The sequence below is a fragment of the Canis aureus genome, chromosome 20 (assembly GCF_053574225.1).
Source record: "Canis aureus isolate CA01 chromosome 20, VMU_Caureus_v.1.0, whole genome shotgun sequence".
Classification (NCBI taxonomy): Eukaryota; Metazoa; Chordata; class Mammalia; order Carnivora; family Canidae; genus Canis; species Canis aureus.
Genome location: NC_135630.1, coordinates 32284696 through 32308755, shown reverse-complemented (window position 1 = coordinate 32308755; position 24060 = coordinate 32284696). Strand labels below are relative to the sequence as shown.

At 40.1% G+C, this 24060-nt stretch overlaps 1 protein-coding gene across 2 annotated transcripts in view; it reads left to right on the top strand.

Annotated features, from left to right (window-relative positions):
- The window catches only part of CNTNAP5 (contactin associated protein family member 5), a 796713-nt gene that overhangs the window by 703709 nt on the left and 68944 nt on the right, over window positions 1-24060 (top strand). The window contains exon 20 of one of the 2 annotated variants that reach the window (XM_077861336.1): window positions 485-619. The exons of the other annotated variant lie outside the window; for it this stretch is intronic. Within the exon in view, the coding sequence (XP_077717462.1) occupies window positions 485-576 (92 nt within the window). The 3' untranslated portion in view covers window positions 577-619. Of the gene's footprint in view, window positions 1-484; window positions 620-24060 lie in introns of those variants that run through there. 2 annotated transcript variants of the gene reach the window in all.

Here is a 24060-nt window from a genome sequence, read left to right as displayed (position 1 = left end):
AGTCTTACATTTATATTTCTTTCTGTTGGAGCTGCATTTGCAGCCTTTGAAATGTTCCTACAAGGAATTCATAATTGGTATTGGTATGCTCATGGTATTAGGCCACTGACCTAATTGCCAGTGAATAATACAGGAGCCCTGCTTCATGGAAAGCTAGGAATACATTTAATAACACTTTGATAGACTTCAGTGAGAAATATACCCCTGAAAATACTAATGGAAGTTAAGAATACCTGTAGCTTGGGAAAACAAAACAAAATAAAACAAAACAAAAAGATAGCAAACATGGTAAAGGGTTAACTAGGGAAGGTCTTTCTCTGGAAGGGTTTTATAAGATTGATTCACACCTCTCTGAGATGAAGTTAAGAGTTTTCTATTAGTGCAGGTTTCTTAACCTTTCTTTGGCTTAAGACACCTCTGGGAATCTTATGGAAATTATGATGAGAGGATCACACTTAAAAAGAGTGCTTTTTGTTCTCCCCAGGAGGAAGGAAATGCCCATGGCCATGTCATACAAAATGGCTCCAATTTCAGCACTGTGGGTTAAGAAGCCAGGAGGTGGAGACAAGTGGATGAACTGCATAAATACTGAACAAAATCCTTGGCTTGCAAATCTATTTAATATGGGTATACAGGCCAGAGGAGAGAAGAGCAGTGGGACTCAAAGTCATACTTCCACGTCTCTCCCTGGCAGGGGTTTGGTTTGGCACACCTGGAATTTTTCTTTGCCCTTTATCATTTTCCTTGAAATTTCTCCAACTAGAGACTTATTCAGGTTAAATTGTAGCTGTCTTTTGGAATGAAAACAGGTCCTTTTTCCTAGAAGATGAAAAGGATTTTCATTTCTGGGATGGAAGATTAGAGAATGAAAAGGAGGCATTTGGGGTTAGAGAGTCCTTAGGAGAGCAAAGATAGTTGTGTTCTCATAGGTTGGAGCTTTGGACAGTAGGCAACTTCTTGGAGGTGTGGCAGTTGGAGAAGAAGTGGCATATGAGGAGGAAAGGGTCCAGAGAAGGCAATGAGAGTATTCTAAAGAATAAAGAATATTTTAAAGAATACACATAAATTTCACAGCATTTTATTGAGCAATGGCTCTGCCTTCTGCACGGTACCAGGGAGTTCACCTTCAGATTTGTCGTTTAACAAATATTCAGAGTATCTACCATGTGGCAGGCACTATTTCATGCAGGGAAGAGATGGATTCAGACAGGCTTCTGCCTTTAAGGATCTAGTTTTGGGACAGAGATACAACAAAGAAGGACAACAATGTGTCATAGATGTGAGATAGAGTCTGTTCCAGGTAGATTGAGGCAAAGAAAGGAAGACTGACCGATTCATTCTGGGAGGAAGGGTCAAAGGGGCTTCAGGGAGATACTGAAACTTCAGTTGAGACATGAAAGATAAGACAGTGTTTTTCAGGCAGACATTAGATATTTGTTTAATGAAACGAGAGATTTCTTTGACTGTTCTTCATTTTCTCCATTTCATTTCCACTGCATGTGAAATATACATATTTTTTCCTATCAATTCCCCTTTTTACTCTTTCCTCGTATGTCCTTCTTGACTCCTTGATAGTAAAAATGTTTCAAAAAATCAAATTTAGAATATATGCTAAGTCTAAGGCCATCAACCTATGGTGAAATCATTTGGATACCAAATTCAAACAGGACCCCCAGGTCACCTTCCCAAGGTGGCTCTTCAGCTGCCTTCCAGCACTAAATCGTTTGTCTGGCTTTGCTTCAGCATTTCCTTTTTATCAATCATTTTTTTTTAACATATACATTCACAAGGATGTGCTGTCTGCATTTGTGATTGCACACACCTTGGAGGGAATAATGATGAACCCAGACACTTTACATTTTGAATAGAATGACTCAAGGGAGACAAGGGTAAGGAGGAATCCAGTGAGGGAGTGTCTTCAAAGTACAAACTTCAACAGCTGCTAACCAGGGCTAGTTTGACCCTAGACTACTCTCTGCCTTTGCTGCTTTCTTGCAGAAGACTTCCAAAGTTTAGTGCTGCCTCCTATCACTCCTTCTCTGACACCAGCGTATATTTGAGTTCCTCAGAGCAGCAGAAATGTTGATAAACAGGCAGAGAAAAGCACATCTCTCAAGGCATCACCATGACCATCTCAGTCGCTGGGCTCCTGTCAAGCAACTTCCTGCTGCTATTGAACTTAAAATTCTCCACTGTCTTTTGATATCTGCAGGACTATTTTGGTTGATGCATTTTCTCCATTTCTGGGCTTTCTAATAATCTCTTGTTGTGGGGAGATACAGGTCTTGCTGTGCTTTTCTCCTTCATTTCAGAGTAATGTGTTTATGATACATCATGACTTTGAGAGGCTATCAGTAGTCTCTCCTCATCACCTCCTCTTATAGGAAGGACAAAAATGTGGGCATGCACAAAAGGCACCTCCGGAATAGACAGTTAATCCACTGTTCCAACGGGAGGGCCTGAGTACAGAAATGAAGGTATGATGAATAAAACTAGATCTAGGTTGGGGCACCAGGATAGCTCAGTCAATTAAGCATCTGACCCTTGGTTTTGGCTCACATCATGATCTCAGGGTTGTGAGATTGAGTCCTTTGTCAAGCCCTATATTGGATTCCATGCTCAGTGCTGTCTGCTCAAGCTTCTCTCTTCATCTACTCTTCCTCTGACTCATGCTCTCTCTCCTTCTCGCATATATATATATATATATATATATATATATATATACACGAAATGAAGTCAGACGCTTAACCTACTGAGCCATTTGGGTGCCTGTCCTTGTATTTAGAGTAAGAAGGAAGTCAAGGTTAATTTAGATAATAAGGAGAAAGCACTGATCTGCTAGGGTTAGTGTTCTTAAAAGAGGCAATACCAGATTTTCTCCTGTCTCTGTCTCTCTTTTCCACATAAGGACGTAGTGAGAAGGTGGCCATCTACAAATCAGGCAGAGAGCCCTCACTGGTGACTGAATTGACTGTCACCTTGATCTTGCTGGCATCCAGAGTTGTGGGAAAATAGATTTCTGTTGGTTGGTCTATGTAGTCTGCAGTTTTTTGTTATAGCAGTTCGATCAGACTAAGACAAAGATCAAATGAGATAATGCAAGAAGATGTGCTTCATAAACTGTAAAGAACAAAACACATTGCATTTCCCATTGATAATAATAAAAATAATAATATGAATTATCTGAATGCTTGGATCTACAGAGCATGAATGTGAAAGTCAAGATTCAGGATGACTGAGATTAAATTTTAATCAAATAGGGCAAAGAGAACATGAAAATCACCCATTGTCTAGAGGCAGAGCATCTAGTTGGGAGGAGGGCATTACCTTGAAGAAGGAGAAAGAGAAGGCACAGGGTTATCAACCTCCATGTTAGCTGTTGTCATTAGGTACCAGCAGCAGCTTTTGATATATGTAAGTATGAAAACAAAAACGCTTTAAGAACAGCTTTCTCAAATCCCTCTTGAACTAGACTTTTGGAGAACTTGCCTGATGTTTCTGAAATAAAGACAGACAGAGACAAAATAACTGAAGAACAGATTCTGTGCACAGGACTAAGTAAGCTCTCCTCACTATAGGGCCAGGGCCAGCAACATGTGACTGAAGGGATATAGTTCAATGCTTGGAAACTCCAACCTTAAGCCCAGCCCCTCTGGCTGTGGAGCTGGCTGGACAGTAAGCACCAGCATCAAGGAAACCAAAATAGGAAGAGCAGAGTTACTGAGTCAGTGTTCTAAGTCTCTGGGTAAAAAGCAATAATCAAAGGCCAGTATGTAATTAACAGTAACAGAAATGACAAGGGGCACCTCAGTGGCTCAGTTGATTGAGCATTTGACATCTGGTTTCATTTCAGGTCATGATTTCAGGGTCCCTGACAGGCGTGGAACCTGCTTTAGAGTCTCTCTCTCTTCTTCCTCTATCCCTCCCCTGCCTTTTCCAACTCATACTCTCTCTCTCAAAAACAAAACAAAAATAAACAGAAAAACAACCCCCCCCCAAAAAAAAAATACAAAATACAATTATCTCTACAAACATTTATTTACTACCTACTGTTTTTATCTGCCAGCGCTGCTATAACAAATTACTAGACTAGTAGTACTAGTTTCACAGTACTTTCTCACAGTTCTGAAGACTGGAAGTCTAATATAAACGTGCCAGTTGGGTCAGTTGGGTTAGCTCTCCCATCAGGTTATAGATGACTCCTTTCTTACTGTGGGTTCACATGGCCTTTTCTTAGTATGCATGTGCCTGAGAGAGAAAGAGAGCATGCTCTGGTTTCTCTTCTGTAAAGGACATTCATCCTATTGATTAGAGCCCCACCCTTATTTAATTAGCCACAACTACTTCCCTAGAGTCTCTATTTCCAAATATGGCCACAATGGGATTAGGGCTTCAACATAAGAACTGGGGGGAGGGGTATAAACATTCAGTCTACAACACCTACTATGTGCTAGATGCTGTCCTATGTGCTCACATTAGAAGAACAAATAGGGTATATATAGTTAGCTCCAGGGAGAAACTTAAAGTTGGACTCCATATATAATTTTCATCTTTGTAAGGTCAGCATCTAGCAGAAAACTTAGCACAGAGTTGGCCTCTGGTATTCTTGGATTGAATTATGCCTAGCAAGTGTCAGGACTCCCCAGAGTCCATGAGAGGTCTTTCTAGAATGCCAGTGGGGCTGTGTTGGGGGGAAATACGGCAGTCCTCAGTCTATCACAAAAGGTTTTCAAGTAAATTTGGGCATGAACATACATTATATTAATTATTAATATTCTTAATTCTGGCCTTCCTGAGATTCCATTTTGTCACCTGTGATGTACTTTTGAGAGGCAGGGTTGTTTGGGTAGTGGAGCTCTGTGGAGCTGGCGTTCTTTGATTTTATTTTCTGAGGGCCTTTGGGATCTTTGTACTTTCTCAATTTAAAAAAAAATAAATAAATAAACTCCTTAGAAATTTTCTAAGAATTGAGCAACTGTTTTTATTTTTTTTTCAGCAAAGCTGGTTGCTTACAACTGTACTGTGAGAACTAAGAGAATTATTATCTGCTTTTATGCTTCATTGTAAAAAGAGAAAAGGCGTGCCCTTGGTTTCTTCATCTGTAAATTTGGGATAATTGCAATGGTCAAGGGTCGTGCAGCAATGTTGTTGAGGATTAATAAGATCCTGTCTGTAAAGGGTTTGAAGGAGCTCCGATGAAAGATGTGGGATAAATACAAGGAAGAGTTATTATAAAACAGAGCAAAGCGCTGGCTGGTGATTGAGCCACCTTGATATTTTTTAAAGCCAGGGTTGGAGAGAACAGGGAACTGAATGGTTAGCTTTTGGACTAGAACTCTAATTAGGAGTTTAAAGATTAAGAAAGTAGTTGAAGTCTGTGTGAAGAAAGCTTTTCTCAGAGAAAAGACATGTTTTTATTCTTCTTAGAACACTGGATCTGTAAATACTTACATCTCAAGACGTGAAACAGTCAGCAGATAGTCCAAGCTTGGGGTTTATTCAGTTCTCTGTGCAGTTAATTACCTTTTGTGCAGCAAGTAGGCCTTGGATTATCATTATTTCTCTTCATTCAAAGTTATTGGAGATGTGTTTCCACTTTAATAAGTAGCTTATTCTCTCAAAGTTTAGAAATGAGAGCTCTGGAAATCGAATCCCCTATTATAAAGCTGCCGTGGAGACATGGTAAGCAGGCTTTCAATCTTAGGAGTCCAGTCTGAATTTCTAACACCGCCCACCAGAAACCTTCCCTAACCTTCTAGCTCAAAAACCGTTGATAACAGCTAATATTTGAGAAGTGCTTAATGTGTACCAAAATGTAGTTTTAGCAGTTTTAGTTTTGTGTTAGTTCATCTCATTCCCTTACATTGGCTGTGAAGTTAGTACCAACATTTCCAATTTTATAGATGAAGAAACTTAGGCACAGAAAGGTTTAAGTGACTTGTCCAAGAAGACACAGCATTGAACCAGTGAGGCTGAAAAGTAAACACTGCTGGTCTCTTTTTAGCCTATGAACTATTCTCCTCTGTTCTCTGACCTCTCATGGTTCTGTGTGCTACTTTCATGGAACCTGCTATTTTCTTTCTGGTGCTTGCTTCAGCTTTTATGTAGGGTGTGTGCTATTGTCAGGAAGGACATATTCACTCCTTGTAGTCCTTCACAGTGCCTTGTTTCCAGAACTCTGTTTAAAAGGTGGGCCAGACAGAAAGGATGGGGCAAATCTATAACGAGGACTAAAACCCTGTGGGATATTTAGAAATGCATTGCCAGTGGAAGAGGTGCCAGATATCTCCTTCTATTTGGTAAATTGTACTTTGGTGCACACTGAAGCACACGGGACTATCCAGTGGAAACAAAACAAAACAAAACAAAAACAGACAAACTAGCATTCCTTATTGATGCCTAATTCTGTGATGCAAGTTGCAGTGTATAGCTAGAGCCCCTGCACAGAGACTAGCCAAGCTAAATTTGACAGTCACTGTTGAGTGAAAGTTTGAAGTGAAATAGCACATGGGGGAGTGCTACTTTCTCAGAACAAGTGATTTTAATATTATTAATAGGGCTCAACAGAACTTTTCTGGTTCAAAAAAATCTTGTGTAATAAATACATGTTCTTATTTAAACATGAGGGATAAATATATAAATTTATTGCTGTTCTCTTCATACACTCCTCCACAATGACATAAAGAAATTTAAAAAAAAATTAAAAAGGTAAAAACCCCAAAAGACAAAGAATCAGAACAGAGCTTATGATGGTTAAGAAATATGAAAATATTTTTAAAAACTGAACAGCAGATGGAGGAGGAAAGCTGCCTCAGTCCAAGTCACTAGGAAGGGATGCTAATGGGATGGTTTCATGAGAAAGGATCAAGCCTGGGCATTCTGTACACCATGGAGTCCAGGATGAGGCATGAAGTCAGAGAAGGGAAAATGAGAAACTCTTACAGAGAACTGTTGACCCTAAATCTGTTTTTCCTTGTCTAGGAAGACAAACAAGTTCCTTTTCACCTCCATCCCAGAAGATCAGACATATTTAGTAGCATATAGAAATTGAACCAGAGTTTCCAAAGCTGATGGCAAGATCTAGATACAGGGCTAAAGGGAGAAAGGGCCTTAACTTTCCCTTCTTCCAAGAGCTCTTACAGAGATGCATTTCTTTCTTCATGTAGGAGATGAGAGAGTTTTTCACAGAAGAACTGAACAACTCCATGAAAAATATATGTGATAACTGGAATTTTAGGAATGCCTCCATTGAAAAGAATAGTTTACCCATGTAGTCACCTATTGGAAAACTCAGTCCCTGCACAAAATCTTCAATCCAATTTATAGTGCCTCAGTCACAGTTGTGAACAGATGACCAGGACCATCACATATTTCCATAAAACCTCCAAGATGAAAGAAAAAGATCAAAGCAGATAAATAAACAGAGATAAGTGCAGAAAACAGGGATAATGTGAAAGGTAGAAGAAACTAAAAATATAGCATTTCAGGGAAGTAGGAGAATATATAAATCTATGAAGCAAGAACGTGATTCTTTAAACTAAAACTAGAAAACAATAAGTAAGAACTCTTGGAAATGAAGTAGAGATGATTGTTAAAAATCTAGAAAGTTGGAAGATAGATAACACATTTGAAATCTCTCTGAAGGTCAAACAAAAAATACCAAAATGTGGGCAATATGAAGACAAAAGAAAATTGGAGGGCAAAACATGATGTTCACTATCTAATTGTATTTATAAAAAGGGGAATAGGTGGGGAAAGTACATTAGCAGAAGTGTACTAAAAAATACTTTATAGGATAAAAGAAATTGGATGTAAAACTGCTTCTCTACCCAGCAGTGAACAGACTCACACATAAAGGCAAATGGAGAACCCTAACTTTGCTAAAGACAGGATTAGGACTCAAACTAGCAAACAACTTAACAGAATCACTAGAAATTTGAAGATTTTGGACAAGTATCTTCACAATCCTAATGGTAAATGGTTTTCCAACTGGAATGCCATGCTTAGTCCAATTATTAGTCATGTGTGAAGATATGAACAATTTCATACATAAAAGGGTAGAGGTAGCTTGGGTGATTAAGACTCCCTAAACACCTTTTTAAAGATACTATTTGATATGCATATATTAGTCATCAAAGTCTGTGTAAAAAATTACCCCCAAATTTAGCACCTTTAAACAACAAAAATGTATCCCTTTACACAGTTCTGTGAAAGGTTGGAAACCTGGGATTGGCTTAGTTGGATGTTTCTGGCTCATGGTCTCTAGTGAGATCACACCTCTTGACCTGGGCTGCAGTAGTCTGAAGGGACTGGATAATCTGCTTTCCAGTTCCATCATGTGGCTATTGACAGGAGCTTTCAGTAATTAATTCTTCAACTTTTTCACAGGGCTTCACAGCATGTCAGTCAGCCTCCCCAAGAAAAAAAATGGTGGAGAATAGTGGGAAGAAGAGAGAGAGAGAGAGAGAGAGACAGAAACAGAGAGAGGGAGAAAAAATACACAAAAAACAGAGTACCTATGACAGAAACTGGGGTATTTTTAGAACCTAAACTCAGCAGTGACATCTAGTACAATGTGATGTTGAAGGAGGTGACATAAAGTTATGACTACTGGAAGATAGGGATCCATGGTGCCATGGTAGAGGCAGCCTGCTACAATGTGCTTCATCCAAAAAAAAGAAGTATATCCAAAAGAATGATATGAGATCCAGGAAACAGGTCTCCCCGCGGCTCCCCCCCCCCCCCCCCCCCCCCCGGCCACAGAACAGGCAAGGTAATTTTGGGATAATAGCTACAGTGAAATCCTAGTCCAGACCAGTGGTTCTCAACTGGGCATGATTTTGGCCCCCAGGGGATACTTGGTAATATTTGGAGACATTCCTAGTTATAAAGATGACAAGCACAACTAGTGTGTAGTGGATAGAGGCTAGGGATGATGCTAAATATCTTAAGGACCCCAGCCTCCCTTCTCCCTAACCCCCCATGCCCCCCCCCCACAAAGAATTATCTGACTCAGAATGTCAATACCTTAGAAGTTGAGAAAACCTGGTCCTGAATAAGGCATATTGACAGAGGACTTTTGAAGAGAAGCTCTTACAGAAAACATACAAGCGATAGATACCATCAAAGGGTGATACTTACATCAGACACAACAACATGGACTTTGAAAACCAATCTAACCAAAATTGTAACTTGCCTGTATTGGAAATATGGGGAGAATCGACCCATATGTGACTGGGTCCAAGGAAGGTAATTCCTCCTCTGCCATTGTGGGAAGGCAAAATATAATATTTAAAATTAATGCACCAGGAAAGAACAACATATTTAAGAAAATAAAGTTGAAGGAAAATAACAAGAAAACTTACAGAACTAAAAGTCAAAGCATAGAAGCACGAGGGCCCATAGTAGGACGGTGTGGGGAAGAAGTTGCTTTGTCTTGTTAAATCTTGTTAAATCTTGTTAAATCTTTCTATATTAATGACAAATACCCACCATTTGCTTCAACGTGGATGGAACTGGAAGGTGTTATGCTGAGTGAAGTAAAACAAATTGTTTTACTTCTATAACTGTTAAGCACACTTTATTGAAGTGGCACATGCCAAGACCACTAAGAAGTCATCTTACTGCCAGAGCTCTTTCAGGCCTTAACTTCCATGGGTTTGCTACAACACATTATGCTGTTGACTGCTTCTTCAGCCTTCTCTGTGGATACCTCATCCTCAGGCTGCCCTTTACATACTGGCTTCCTTGGGGCAGTTCTGGGGTTTTTTTTTTGGAGTAAGAATACACCTTTACTGAGATATCATCTATTCTCGTGACTTCATTTAGTGATTATGCAGATCTTCGTGGCTTTGGGAAAATTGTCCCAACTGCTTGACGGGGCAATGTTAATTGGCTGTCATACAGACTCCTCAAGCTCCACGTGTCCCAAACTAACCTCAAGCTTACCCCACCTCCAGCACACACAGGTGCATACACATACATGCATGCACACACATGTAATACACACATACACATACATATGCACACAGATACACTCATGTAGACATATGTTCATGAACACATACACGTAAGCACACACACACATACACATGCACATAGCTACATCTTCCCTTGCTTGAGTCTTTCCTTTCTCAAAGGAGTGCTCTATGTTCATGCAATCAGAGACATGCTTCACCCATATCTTCCTTTTCCTTACCCCTCCAGAGACCATCAATCACCAAGTTTTATTCTACCCTCTTGCATCACATTGTATTTACTTCTTCAGTCTCTTACATCTGTCAATTTTGTACACCCTCACTGGGTTCTCTTTGCTCTAACCATTTAACCCCAGGATCAGATTACTACAACAGTGTCCAACAATAGTTTCTCAGCCTCCAGGCTGTGCCCTTTTAATTAATTCATTCTCTATTCTGACCAGGGTGATCCTTTTAAAATTCAAACATATTCATGTCACTCATTTCTGATAGCTCCCACTGCCCTTGGGCTAATTTCCCAACTTGGCTCAGCCCTAGGTCCTTGCTTTCCTGTGAAGTTTCAATTCATATTATTCTCATACCCGACTGTACCCTCTCCTCATATTGAATTGTGTTTCCAGGATTGAATACATCTTGCTGTTTCACCTCTGTGTCTTTGAACAATTTGTTACCTTTGCTTGAATCATTCTTTCCTTTCCTACCTTCATCTCTTCTTTGTTGGCAAATTCTTATTTCTTCCAGTCTAAATTTAATGTCACTTCTGGGAAGCATTCGAGTTCCCTCCCAAATACTGTGTTAAGTGCCCTTTTACCAGGTTTCTGCAGCAGCCTGTTATCGAAATTGTCTCAGTCTCTGCTAACTTGTTGGATCCATCACTATAACACTAATTTAAGGACTCAGCACGGGTCCAGGACCATTGGAGGCCTGATATGTACACATGATACATACATTGCCACTATAGACAACATTTTCATGTGAAATTGCTTGAGAGCTTTTAATGAAAATGGGGCATTTTTTTTTTTTTTTTTTGCCAAGCAAAAGAGCCTTTTTAGAAGCATATTCTAATGGTTCATCTTCAAAAGAGTTCACTGTCATATCTTTATGGTGTACTAAAGTGCAGCTAAGAATCAAGCAGAATAAATTAAATTGGATAACAACTTTACTTAAAAGCATGAAGCGAAAATGAGAGAAAAACCTTAAGAAATAGCAAATCACAAAACTGGATTACCATTATCCTTTTATTTCTAATTTTGATAGGTATTTTTCCTCTCAACGTACATGAAGGGTCTGGGGAAAGGTATCTTAAAAGAGAGGCAGTGTGAAACAGATAAAATATTGCATTTAAAAAGGGTAGAGGAAAAGCTGTGAACAGGTCATCAGCTCCATAATGGTACTGCTGTTGGGTTTTAGTTGTTTGTGATGCCATCCTTAGGTGGGGCCTCTAAAAGACAAATGAGATTAAAGATGAAATTCCTGATGGTTCAAATGAAAGCACAACAATAAAAATCAAAGAAACAGCACACATAAATCCTCTTTGAAGGTCCTGATTTCCAGCTCTCTGTAGCAATAACTAAGTAAGCCTGGGTGTCCTGTACCATAGGCCACCAACATTTGTCAGGCTTTCCAATAAATTGGCAATGAAAGACAAAATCCATGCAAGGTGGGAGATAAATTAGCACACAGCCAAAGTACTGGAGAAATAAGCACTGGTTTCGTAGCTGAAATATTTTTTGATAAAGTAATAATCCCCGGTAATCTCTCTCTAGCTTTAAATAACAGCCGGTCTTTGTGCCGGCAGTTTAATTTTGTTGGCTGCCCTTGTCTTACAAATATATTTAGTGGAGTCTGGAATATCATTTTGTACTGAAAGCTGAAGCCTTTGTCGTGCTGAAGCTGGGCAAAGGCAATAAATCAAGGACAAAGTGAAAAGGAGTAGAAACGGGGTATCGGAAACTTATTTCCCCAGAGCGGGCAAGCGTTCTTCTCATGCGAGCAGGTGTATTGCATCAGTCATGTCTTCCTGTTAAGTGCCTGTGTTGTAATGATATTGACTTATATCTACGTTGCACCCTGGTTGGCATTGCTCCAAAGTGCTTAAGATGCATCTATGGGAAATACATGCTGAAAATAGCATCATGAAAATATACAGCCCCCGTTTTCTTTTTTTTTTTTCTTTTCCTCCTCTAAGATCATTCTTCCCAGGAAGTGTTCTGAGATGCCCAACCTTAACTGCTTCTGTTTTTTCATCTGTGTCTGACCAACTAATAAATGGCTTTTTAAAGTTAAAGGACAGGCTGCTGTAGATTTAAAATGATTAAACTGGGACTAATATACTTCATGATTTGCATTTGCCACATTGGTTATCGTTGAAAATGGATTACGGAGAAAGAATATGGAGTTGTTTATAGGGTGTTTGTTTTTCCTGCAGCAACACAAAGGGATAAAAATCACGATGCTAGAAAGCCAGAGATCCGGGTTCTTGTATTAGTTTTCCATTTCATTTCCAATTAGTGGCTCAAAAGAGCACACATTTCTTATCTCACAGTTTCCTTGAGTCAGGAATACAAGCAGTGTATTTGGTCTCCTGCTCAGGATTTCACAGGTGGGTTGTGGTCTGATCAGGGACTCCACTGAGGAAAGAGCCGCTTCTGAGCTTCCTCGGGCTGTTGGCAAAACTCAGGTCTTTGAGGTTTTAGAATGGAGGTCTCAGTTTCTAACTGGCTGACCACCAGCCCTTGCTCTCAGTTCCTAGGAGCGCTGGCAGTTCCTGGCCACATGGAACTTCCCATATGTCCTCATAGCTTAACTCTGCAAACCAGCAAGGGAGCACCAGCAGATATATACATGGATAGATCTTGATATAGAATCCCAGGAGTGATATCCCATCACCTTTGCCATTTCCTGTTTGTTAAAAGCAAGCCACAGGTCCCCACCTACACTCAAGGGTTGGGCTTACCTATAGAATGTGAACATGAGACCCACCCTAGAGTCTGCCAACCACATTTTTAGTGTTTCTTGGGCATTAAAACATGGTACTTTTATATATTCACTAAACGCAGTAAGAATGACCTAAAAATGCATCAAACACAATCGATAAATCACAAATTTAATGTTGAAAGAAACCAGATTTTAAAAAAGATTTCTGTGATTTCAATTTTTATAAATTTTAAAAACATGAAAAATTAATCTATGTCATTAGAAATTGTAATAATGGCTAACCTTGGCAGGGGAATAGTGACAATAAGGGATCTGAGTGTACTTCTGTGTTGTTAGAATACTGTCTCCTGGATTAGATGATTCCATTTGCAAATGGCTGTTTCATTTAGGTCCCATGAATGGCATCTTATCTGAGAATCCATCCTGGGCCACAGGCTGCAGTATTAGGACCCCAAGGAGTGGGGTTTATAAGGACCACACTGTCTCTAAGTCAGGCTGTACTTTTCTTTCTCTGCCTTCTACATTGCCTGGTGCTCCTTAATCATCTTATTACCCGGCATTATATTATACATTTATTTGCTTGTTGCCTGTCATTAAAGCCAGAATATAAATTTTGGCTATCACAAACTTTGTCTTTTGTATCTCTAGAATGAAGTTCAGCACATGGTAGACATTCACTAAAGTATTAGTTGATTGAATGATTGGAAGTTCAGTTTACCTTTTATACTAGTCATATGAGATCACCAGCATCACGGCTGTGGGGCTCCTCTTTACTATTGGTAGAATATTCCTAATTAATAAATGGCAGTATGAATCTGTTAGTATCCAATGACCTGAAGCTTCTTGGAGATTTTCATCATCTGTCACCAGAACACTTATATTAAATCAGCATTCCACCCAAGAAAGAGTTAAAGTTGACTTCAAAGTAACAGTTGGTCAGTAGGATCTGATGAATTGAGATTTGTTTTTAAGATTTAATCCTTCAGCTTCAAAGCTAAATTTAAAAACCAGACTAAATAATATAAAGTTAAGGGAAAGAAATAAAAACAGAAATGAAAAGAAGCAAGCACAGGAAGCCATAACAGCAAAACAGTTTTTTTTTTAAAAAAAAAAAAGGGGGGAAAAAAAAAAAGCAATTGCCAAGCAGAATGAGAGACAAAAGAAAAATAAGAATAGTAGGAAAAATCCATGCCACCAGGCTACATGTTCTATGAGCTTCTCTACCAGTGGTAACTCACCCCATAAGGCTGCATACTTACCATGTGTCCTTTTCTTGAAGTGTCTTTTCCTGTTCCCCATGCTTTTCCTTTATTGGCCATATATTACTTTTTAGGCCTCTGCGTCTAGAGATGTTAGTTTGGGAAGTGTAATTGCATATTGTCTTAGGGCCTTAGAGCAACACAACTGTTTGATTTGTAAACTGATAGAACTATCTGGAAGGGATAAGTTTTTCTCCCTTATAGAAATGGGTCAGGTCTGGAGAAAGTCACTGAATCTCCATTAGTATGCATTGTACATTCTTCACACACTTCTGTTCTGTTACACACTCAGAGTCAAGCTGTTGTCTACTGTGACAACTAAGAACTTAGTCCATTTGTTTGCTTCAAATCATATTTGAAGGTAAATGTGATTTCAAGCTATCGAGGCATTTTTAAAGATTCAGATTTAGAGGTCTCATCATGCTGATAATCAGATGACTATATCCATCTAGAATACACATTCCAGTACTTTTGGCCCATTTTATCATCCCTTGGAGAATGATGATTTTCTGCTCTGGAATCAAGACCTGATTAGTAACCAGAATGGGAGTATCTTCCCTCTCTTTCCATTTCATCCCCAGCCCTACTCCTCACATCAGCTGGAGAAGTAAGGGGAAAAACAGAAGTAAAACTGCACAGAAGGTGGGAGAGATAGAAGGAGGAAAGGAGGAATGAACGAAGGACAAAGGAGAGAGAGAAAACGAAAGCGAGGCAATCTCATTAAAGTGGCACAGTTAGGAAAATCCCAGCAGTTGTGCCCCTAAGTTATTGTTTTCAATCTTTGCCCTAAATTATAGTGGCCCCTCATTCAACAAGTTTTTATGTACATTATGTCTTTCGTCTGCATACGATGCCTGTGTTAGCCTTACTATCACAACTAACACAACCCAAATCTCAGTGTCTCACAACAAATATCCACATTATTTCCCTCTGGCTGTGGGTCAGGTTCTATGATTTTGCTCCGTGTGTCATCTCATTTTGAAGGCCTAGGCTGAAGCAATAGATCTATGTGGGATTCTCTCTTCTCTGATAGAGGAAAAAAAGCAAGCTTGTCTGTGGAAACATGCAGTGCTTCTTAAAGCTTCTGCTTGTAGACGCTTGGACAAGGCAAGTCAGGTAGTTGAGCCCAACAGCAACCAGGGCACAACCAGTCTCATGACCATGGACAATGGTGTGTAATCCCTTTATAGGAAATATCAATATGTATTTGGAGACAATAATACAACCTACCTTAATACCTGAGTAATTAGGGAGGAACCCTCCACTTATAGGTAAGAAAATTGAATGACAGAAAGCTGAAGTGGTATGTGTAAGAGTCATAAAACTGAGAAACAGAGCTTGGCATCAATCTCAGGTTATCTGATTTCTAGCCCATTGATTTGTACATCCATCTACATATCTCTCCCATCAGCATTTTCTTTCATCTTTAGGTAGTGCTTCTCAAACTTAGGGGGATCAGAACCACCCACAGGCCTCCTTGAAGCACAGATTGATGGGCCCTACAGTGGGAATGCCTACAGGGGGGCCTAAAAAATTAGATTTTTATCAAAATCTCAGGTGATGCTGAGGGACACACTTTAAAACTACTGCTTTGGTGCAATGTACAACTCCTACATTAGATTTTGTGTGTATGTATTTATTTTGAAAAAGTGAACAGGGATGCCTGGGTGGCTCAGCATTTGAGCGTCTGCCTTTAGCTCAGGGCATGATTCTGGAGTCCTGGGATCGAGACCCACATCAGGCTCCCTGCATGGAGCCTGCTTCTCCCTCTGCCTGTGTCTCTGCCTCTCTTTCTGTGTCTCTCATGAATAAATAAAAAAAATCTAAAAAGAAAAAAAAAAAGAAAAAGTGAACAAAGAATTGGATGATTCAGTCATATATCTTTAACAGTGACTCCCTAAAACTTAGGAGAGGCTGGCACACCTGGGTGGCTCAGTTGGCTAAGTGTCTGCCTTTGGCTCAGGTCATGATCCTGGAGTCCTGGGACCTGGTCCCACATCAGGCACCCTGCTTAGTGAGGTATCCACTTTCCCCTCTCCCTCTGACCCTCCCCCCTGCTCTCTCTCAAACAAATAAATAGAACATCTTAAAAAACAAAACAAAATGAAAACTTAGGAGTGACTGAAGAGTGCTTACAGCAGTAGTTCTCAAAGTGTGGTTCCCAGCTCACTAGCATCAGCGTCGCCTGGAGACTTATTGGAGATGCAGTATATTGGCTTTGCCTTAGACCTCCTGACTCCTAATATCTGAAGATGGGGCTGAGGCTTCTGTGTTTTTATCAGTGACCCCAGTGATTTTTGATGTACACTAACCTTTGAGAATCATGGTTTGGTCCTACAGAAACCTCTATGAAGACACTGCCACACTTTGCAGAAGGTCTTCAGGCTACTGCTATTCAACGTGTGGCCCACAGATCAGCAGTCTCTTTATCACCAGGAACCTTGTGAGAGATGTAGGTTTTCAGGCCTCATTCTAGACCTACTGATTTCTCCTCATGTTCTGGGGTTTCTTCTCCTTGCAGAGTATCTGCCTTCTGTCTTATCATCCAGCCTTTTTTTTTTTTTCCTGTCACAGCTGACTTTTTATTTGACTGTTGATTATAATTTTATCCCTGGATTAGCCTTGGTTTTGTAGTCTGTAACCTTGGGATTTGATAAGGCCTCCCATCTTCCTGGCTAAGATGGGTCCTCAGACCTCTATTGGGTAATAGCTTCTGTCCCTCTTCTCTACTAGGTTGAGGTGGGGGGTTTAGGTAAAGGAGTCTTGGAGTGAGAACCTCTGATTCTTCCAATTTGCATTTTTCCATTAAGACCCTTCACCTTCCTTCATTATCTATTTAACTCTTCTCTTTATCCTTTGAGACTAGCATTAGAGCAATTTTAACCAGTCTATTAAATAAATTACTATAGCCATGCTATTGTGTATTTATGGAACACAAATCATCTAAAGAACCACTGTGACTGCCTTTGCATGAATTGTTCATAGAAAAACATTATGTGATTAGTAACCCCTTGAACTAGATGCATTATTACCATTTTTTGAGAAGTATTTCTGTATCTAAAAGTTATTTAGTCTTTGCTTCAAGTTAAAAAAAAAAGCAGGTTTCAGACAATGAAATCAGAAAAACAAATCAACATCTCAAATGATTTCTAGGCAAACTCTGAGTCATTTCACTCTAAATCTGTGGTGTTTATATAGCAAATGCAGATGTTATGTTTACTCACTTCTAGAGCATTTGCTAAAAAGGCTTGGCTTGTATGGGAAACTTTCCTGGGATATTCTGTTAGACTGTGCATGTTTTGCCTACTGAGAGAGATTTTAAATTAAAACAAAAACAAAAATAAAATAGCAACTATATCTCTGGCAGAAATTGAGGTAAGTGTATCTTAAGCAAAAACTTCAGTAAGTAAATATTGAATAATATGTCTACATATAGGGAACCTCAATTATACCTGCGTGTACCCAGCATTGTGCTGAAATGTGGAGAGATGGAGGTTTAAGTGCCTAAAACATTCTTTCTATGCTCAAGGAGCTCATGGCTTGCAGAATAAAAATAACTCAGAAAAATAAATGTGGTATGTATCATAAATGCTGTAATTAGTGCAACCAATAATTTATCACCAGTGCAAGGAAACTTGATACTAAAAAGGAATGTTAATAATAATTTTACCCTCATAACTTGGGTAATTTGGGGTTGTTCCTGGCACGCTGATTATGGGGTCATCCTATCTACAATTGATGAGCAAAAGTATGGTGTAGGCTTACAACCAACCTCTTCCTGGGGCGTGATTCTGGAAAAGTTACCTGTGACACCACATCAAGTGCTAAAACAAAACAAGCAAACAAACAAAAACCCAAACAACAACAACAAAAGAAAACCTAGCATGCTCCATTGTCATATAGGGGCCACTTCTTATATATACTAACGAGCTGTTGCATTTGGTGTGGGGGCCACATTCTAAACCTGACCCCTCATCAAGTGCCTATTGTCCCCTACTCACCAGCAACCCCCATCCCTGTGATTATCCTTGCCACCACCACATATTCCACCTTGGCAAAGACCTTCACCACACTAACCTGGGCCCTAAAGATTAAATGCAGAAGGAATTATGGAGTAAGATTTACAAGAATCCAGGCTTAACCCTGACTTTATTGCAAACTAGGTATGCCACTTTTTGCAAATCAATGAAATCTTTCTAACTCAGGAAGGAAAAGCAGTGTTCCTTTTCACATTGTTCTCTGGTGCCCCCATCAGACTAAAGAGTGGTATAGTAGATGGAAACAGGTAGACTTGGGGATGCATCTCAGCTCTGATGTTCCCTAGCTAGATGATCTTGGATGAGTCCCTGAATACATCTGAATCAGAGTATCTCCATTTGCAATAACAACAGAACCACAGAGGGCAGGCCTGTGGACTGACAACAATGATGAGTACGATACGTGAAATGCCTAACAGAGTGGCCACTACAAAGTAAGTATTCAGTAACATGGTGATGAGTTGCTATCATCACTATTACTGATGGAGTTGGGTTATTTTAGAGATTTTATTTATTTATTTGACAGAGGGAGAGAGAGAGAGCGAGAGAGAGAAACATAAGGAGGGGGAGCAGCAGAGGAAGAAGGAGAAGCAGGCTGTCTGCTAAGCAGGGAGCCCAATGCGGGGCTCCATCCCAGGACCCTGAGATCATGACCTGAGCTGAAGACAGATGCTTAACCACTGAGCCACCCAGGCACCTCAGCTGATGTAGTTAATGACTGTACCATGGGGTTGGCAAAGAGCAACAGTACTGATGTTCTTTCAGACAAGGGACTGTATCCTTTCCCAGAACCACCTGGGAATAATCATTCCGTTTTTTTTTTTTTTCCATCCTTGTATGATGTTTTCAATTTTCTTGCTAAAATTCCAGAAACAGTTTGCTGCTCATTCCCCTGCTGCATTCCCAAGCAGCAAGTAGCATGCTTGCTTGCAGGTGTTGGCTGTTTGACTGAAAGGAATAAACAAAACACTGTGATGATACAGTTTGCTAGAATGTTTTATACATTGTGTGCAGTGGAAGGGGGTTCATTAGTGAGAAGCTCACTCTGAAGGGTGCCCAAGTCAGAACAGTCAAAAGAGGCATCAGTCAGTATTGGCATCTGGTTAATTTTGGCATGAGAGAACCTGTGTCATGTCAATTATTTAAAAGATCACCTTTTCCAAAAATGGCGATCCGCATGGCAATTCCTACTGATTAGTAGTGGTGCCCTGGGAATAACTGGAAAGCTCCTTGGCCCTAGCTGGAAGAAGGGCATGATTAGTGGTGTCTGCTTGTGATGGAAAAGGAAAGTACATGTACATTCTCTTACGGCCCTACCTGTCCTAGTACCTGAATTAATTGCTTGGGCATGGGTCTGTCATGTAACCAGATATGTTATAATTCATTCACTAATTTCTCCATTTTTAATAGTTCTTGTATTCCTGGATTTAACATGTTTTTTTATAAGATCTTAGAGATCAAAGACTTGTTTAATTCATGTTGTTCTCTACCCACTCCCTTCCCCCCCACCTGAAAACAATAGACTTCTATTCATGCAACTATTACAACTACTCATATATTCATAACAATTGTAAAAATGGGAGAATGGCCAATATAGAAGACAATAGAAAAAAGCTGGGAAATATTAGATAAATGAAGATAATGATTATTTAAACCATCTGTATATAGAGTTCTTTTTTTTTTTTTTCTGTATATAGAGTTCTTGATAAAAATACCATTTTCTTCTAAGGTCTACCTAACTTCTATTTTCTCTTATACAGAGCATAGGATATGTGTGATTTCATAAACCATAGCAGAGATCACAAATTTATATTCTTTTAGTAATTGGAAAATGGTGATTTATTTGCCTTTAAGAGGAGTTGTTTAACTATGTATTTCTCATCTCCAACAAATACTTTTTTGTATTCAGAGATGGGTATGTCAGCTTTGGGAATGTTGCCATGAAATTGTTAATTTAAAGTCCCACTTATGCCAGTTCTCCCTCGGGAAGGATTCTTAACAGGTAATAAGGCAAAGCTATGAGAAGCCACTGCAGAAATTTGATATTGACTGTAGATCGTCCCTCCCTCCGAGAGTTTACACCATAATGAGGGAGATGGAGAACTAACTCACCATAGATCAGAATGGAATGAACATAAGGACATAAGAAAACCTCGCCATTTGGTAATGGTGATCTGGTTCCATGAAATAATTCAAATTAATCACATTTTCTGTTGTACTTCTAAAATCAGCCAACCATGTATCATTTGTTGAACTGTGCAAAAGGTGAGATGTAGAATAAATACATAATAAGGCAAAATGTAGCTTTCTGATTTCCGCCTTTGTGAAACATGCATACTTTGTGAAGAGAAACTTTCTAGAACATCAAAGCTGGGAGAGGGAGGGGCAAGATGGCAGAGGAGTAGGGTCCTCAACCCACCTGGCCCCACCAACTTACCTAGATGACTTCCAAAACATCCTCAACACCTACGAATTCGACCTGAGATTTAAGGAGAGAGCAGCTGGAATGCTAAAAGGGAAAAGTTTTCACTTCTAACAAGGTAGGAAGGCGGAAAAACAACACAAAACAAAACAAAACAAAAAATCAAGTGGGGAGGAGCCGTGAAGAGCAGGACTTCAGAGGGAGAAATGACTGCATCCTGAAGGCTCTTGTTCTAACAGCACCCTTCCCAATCAGAACAGCCTTTGAGATGGAAATACTTGGGGGAATTATACTTTAGGGCCTGCGGGTAGCTGCCCATCTGAAGTCTCCTTTTATTCTGGGATCTGGAGAAAAGGAAAGACAATATGCTTTCTGCAGAAGATCTGCTGTGCTGTCTACAGATCTTGGAACGGCACCATGAGGAGACCCACTTCAGCACGTCTAGGAACATCTAGAGTTAGATCCATGTGTTTTGTATGTGAGATGTTTCTGTGGACAGGATGCCCAGCTTTTATTAGAACCTCAGAAGTGTCTTTAATTGTAGAAAAGTAAGAAGGCTCAGGAAGGAGTCCTCATAAATCGCATTGGCTTATTTTAATAAAAGTCATTTCAGTCTCTCTTCTGGCTATTGTATTTTAGCATACTTAGCTTATTTTTATATAACCAAAAATACTTGTATATTAATTTAGTTAACATAGTATTTTCAAATGGTATTTATTTTTTTTTAAGATCTGATCTGGATTTGAGACCTTACCAGAGATTTATGACTGCACTAAATATTAAAAACTGGAAGAAAAAAAAATAAAAAAAAAATAAAAACTGGAAGAGATACCTTAGTTTAAGAAAACTTTATGGTCAGGGTACACCTGGGTAGTTTGGTAAATTAAGCATACACACTCCTGATTTTGGCTTAGGTCAAGATCTCAGGGTTGTGAGATTGAGCCACATCTGGGATCCCAGCATGGAGCCTGCTTAGGATTCTCTCTCCTCTGTCCCTCAAAGCAAACATGAGCTCCCTCTCTCTCTTCCTCTCTCAAAAAATAAATAAATAAGGAGTAAGCAGCCTGTTAAAACAAGAAAGAAAGAAAAGAAAAGAAAAGAAAAGAAAAGAAAAGAAAAGAAAAGAAAAGAAAAGAAAAGAAAAGAAAAAAGAAAGAAAAGAGAAGAGAAGAGGAAAAGAAAAGAAAAGAAAAAAAAGAAAAGAAAAGAAGAAAGAAACTTTGTGGTCATATCCCTATCCTGTTAAAGACTTTCCAAGGTAATTAATCTTGTCTAATCTTGTTTCCCAGAGTTACTAGTGAAGTACAAAATTTTAAGTTAGTTGCATGGCTTTTTCACACACACACACAAAGGCCCCACAGATGTCCAGATTTTTTTTTAATATTCTTTTTTTTTAATTTTATCCCTTTTTTTAGATTTTATTTATTCATAAGAGACAGAGAGAGAGAGAGAGAGAGAGGCACAGACACAGACAGAGGGAGAAGCAGGCTCCATGCAGGGACCCCGACGTGGGACTCGATCCCAGGTCTCCGGGACACACCCTGGGCTGAAGGCAGCGCTAAACCGCTGAGCCACCCGGGCTGCCCAGTTGTTCAGATTCATTGATGGAGCAAACTTAGAATTGGGACCAGGGTGAACTCCTCCCCCTTCCAAAGGAATATGTTCAAAAGGAGGTAAAGGACGAAAGGAGGGAGGTCAGATAGTGAGCGAGCTTCCAGACCCAATTGCCAGCCCCTTCAAAGACCCTGCCTGCTTGACTCTGGAACACAGCCCAGAATTCCTCCTCCTCCCTCCCTGTTTGCTCCAGGGCCAGATATGTTATCGTAATCCAGAGGATCGCAAAATATGGTCTTTGGACCATCAGTATCAATCTTACATGGGAATTGGCTGGAAATGTGAATTCGGATGCTCTCCCTAGACCTACTAAATTGGAAATTTGAGGGGGACCCAGTAATCTGTGCTTTTAGCAAGGCTGCAGGCAATTCTGTCTTGAGGTCCAGGTTGAGAAACACTACCTTAACCAGATATTTCCAAAACTTCCTGTGATAGGATTCACTGAAGCAGTTGGTTAAACATATACCTTCCCAGGTCTCTTCTGAGATTTTGATTAAGTGGGTGTGATGAGGCCCCTGAAATGTTGATTGTTAATGAGTTACCTACAGGGATTCTCATCATCAGGAAGCTTTGGCACCACCAGGCAGGCTTCCCTCCCATATCCCATGGCACATTGCCTGCTGCCCAGGGGCCGTGACAGTTTTCAGCAGTGCATCCCCTCAACCCTCAGGGTCCAGGCAGACCTGGGGCAGATGACATTCCTGGACCAGCCATCTCTGAACAGTCAAGTCAGTGCACTGCATCATCTCTACAGATACTAAATGAGAATGTCATGACGCCTCTCAGGCCTGACGCCTCACCCCCGCCTGGAATAGCCCACAGGAACCAAGCCCTTCTTCTCCCATCTTGGTCCTGTGAGAGACTCAGGCCACCCAGACAGCAGCCTTTCAGACCAGCACCCTGGGCCTCTCACAGATGGAGAGTAACAGAAGACAAAGGGAGGAAATCAAGGGAGACCATTGCCCACTTATATCCTTATTTGATTTTTAAATAAAACACCACGCTTTCAGCATTTGTTGTGTGCAATACATTGTGTTTCTTTATTGCAATTATCAGCTAAATGTGATGTATACTTTTGTAAGTAGTTCCATGTCAGGATAATAAACACTAATGCTTATTGCCTGCTGTAATAGAGTAGTTCTAAGGCAGCTGTGTTCTCTAGCCTGTGTCTATAGCTTTTCTCCTGCCTCCTTGCTGGCAGCTGTCTCAGATGGAGGCTTTCGGGGCCCAGGGAGCCCGTTAGCTTCTGTCAGCAACTGGTTCTGGTCTGGGTGAACTGTACACCACGTGTCAGGGGTGGATGAAAAGTCAGAAGAAAAGGGTCTCAAGTCAGCTCCACGGTGCTCTTCCTCTGAGATGTGCTCACAGTGGGGTCACGGCTGAGCGGGCTGACCAGATGCCACGAGGAGTGTTGTACTTGACACATCCTACCTGGAGTCCTGATACCCTACAACCATGACCTTAGAGGAGCCATTTCATTTCTCAGAGACCATGTCAATGCCATAGTTTTTGATAATGTTGCCTACTGCTCTCTCTCTCTCTCTCTTTTGTGATTCTGTGTTATGAAAAAGGAAGAATTTGTAGGATCCCTAAAACCATACCTGCTACATTTTCAAAAAATGCAGGTTTCCTTCTTCTCTTAGTTATTCCTTGGCCATTTGTACCATTGATTTGCTTGAGAAGTGGCTTCTCTAGAACTATAATGTAAGTATCTGCTTGATAGAGACCAACTGTGTGCACACAAAACCCAAGAAATAAGAGAAGATTGAAAGGTGACGAACCTATGTAACATTCACTCTATTTCAGACACTGCA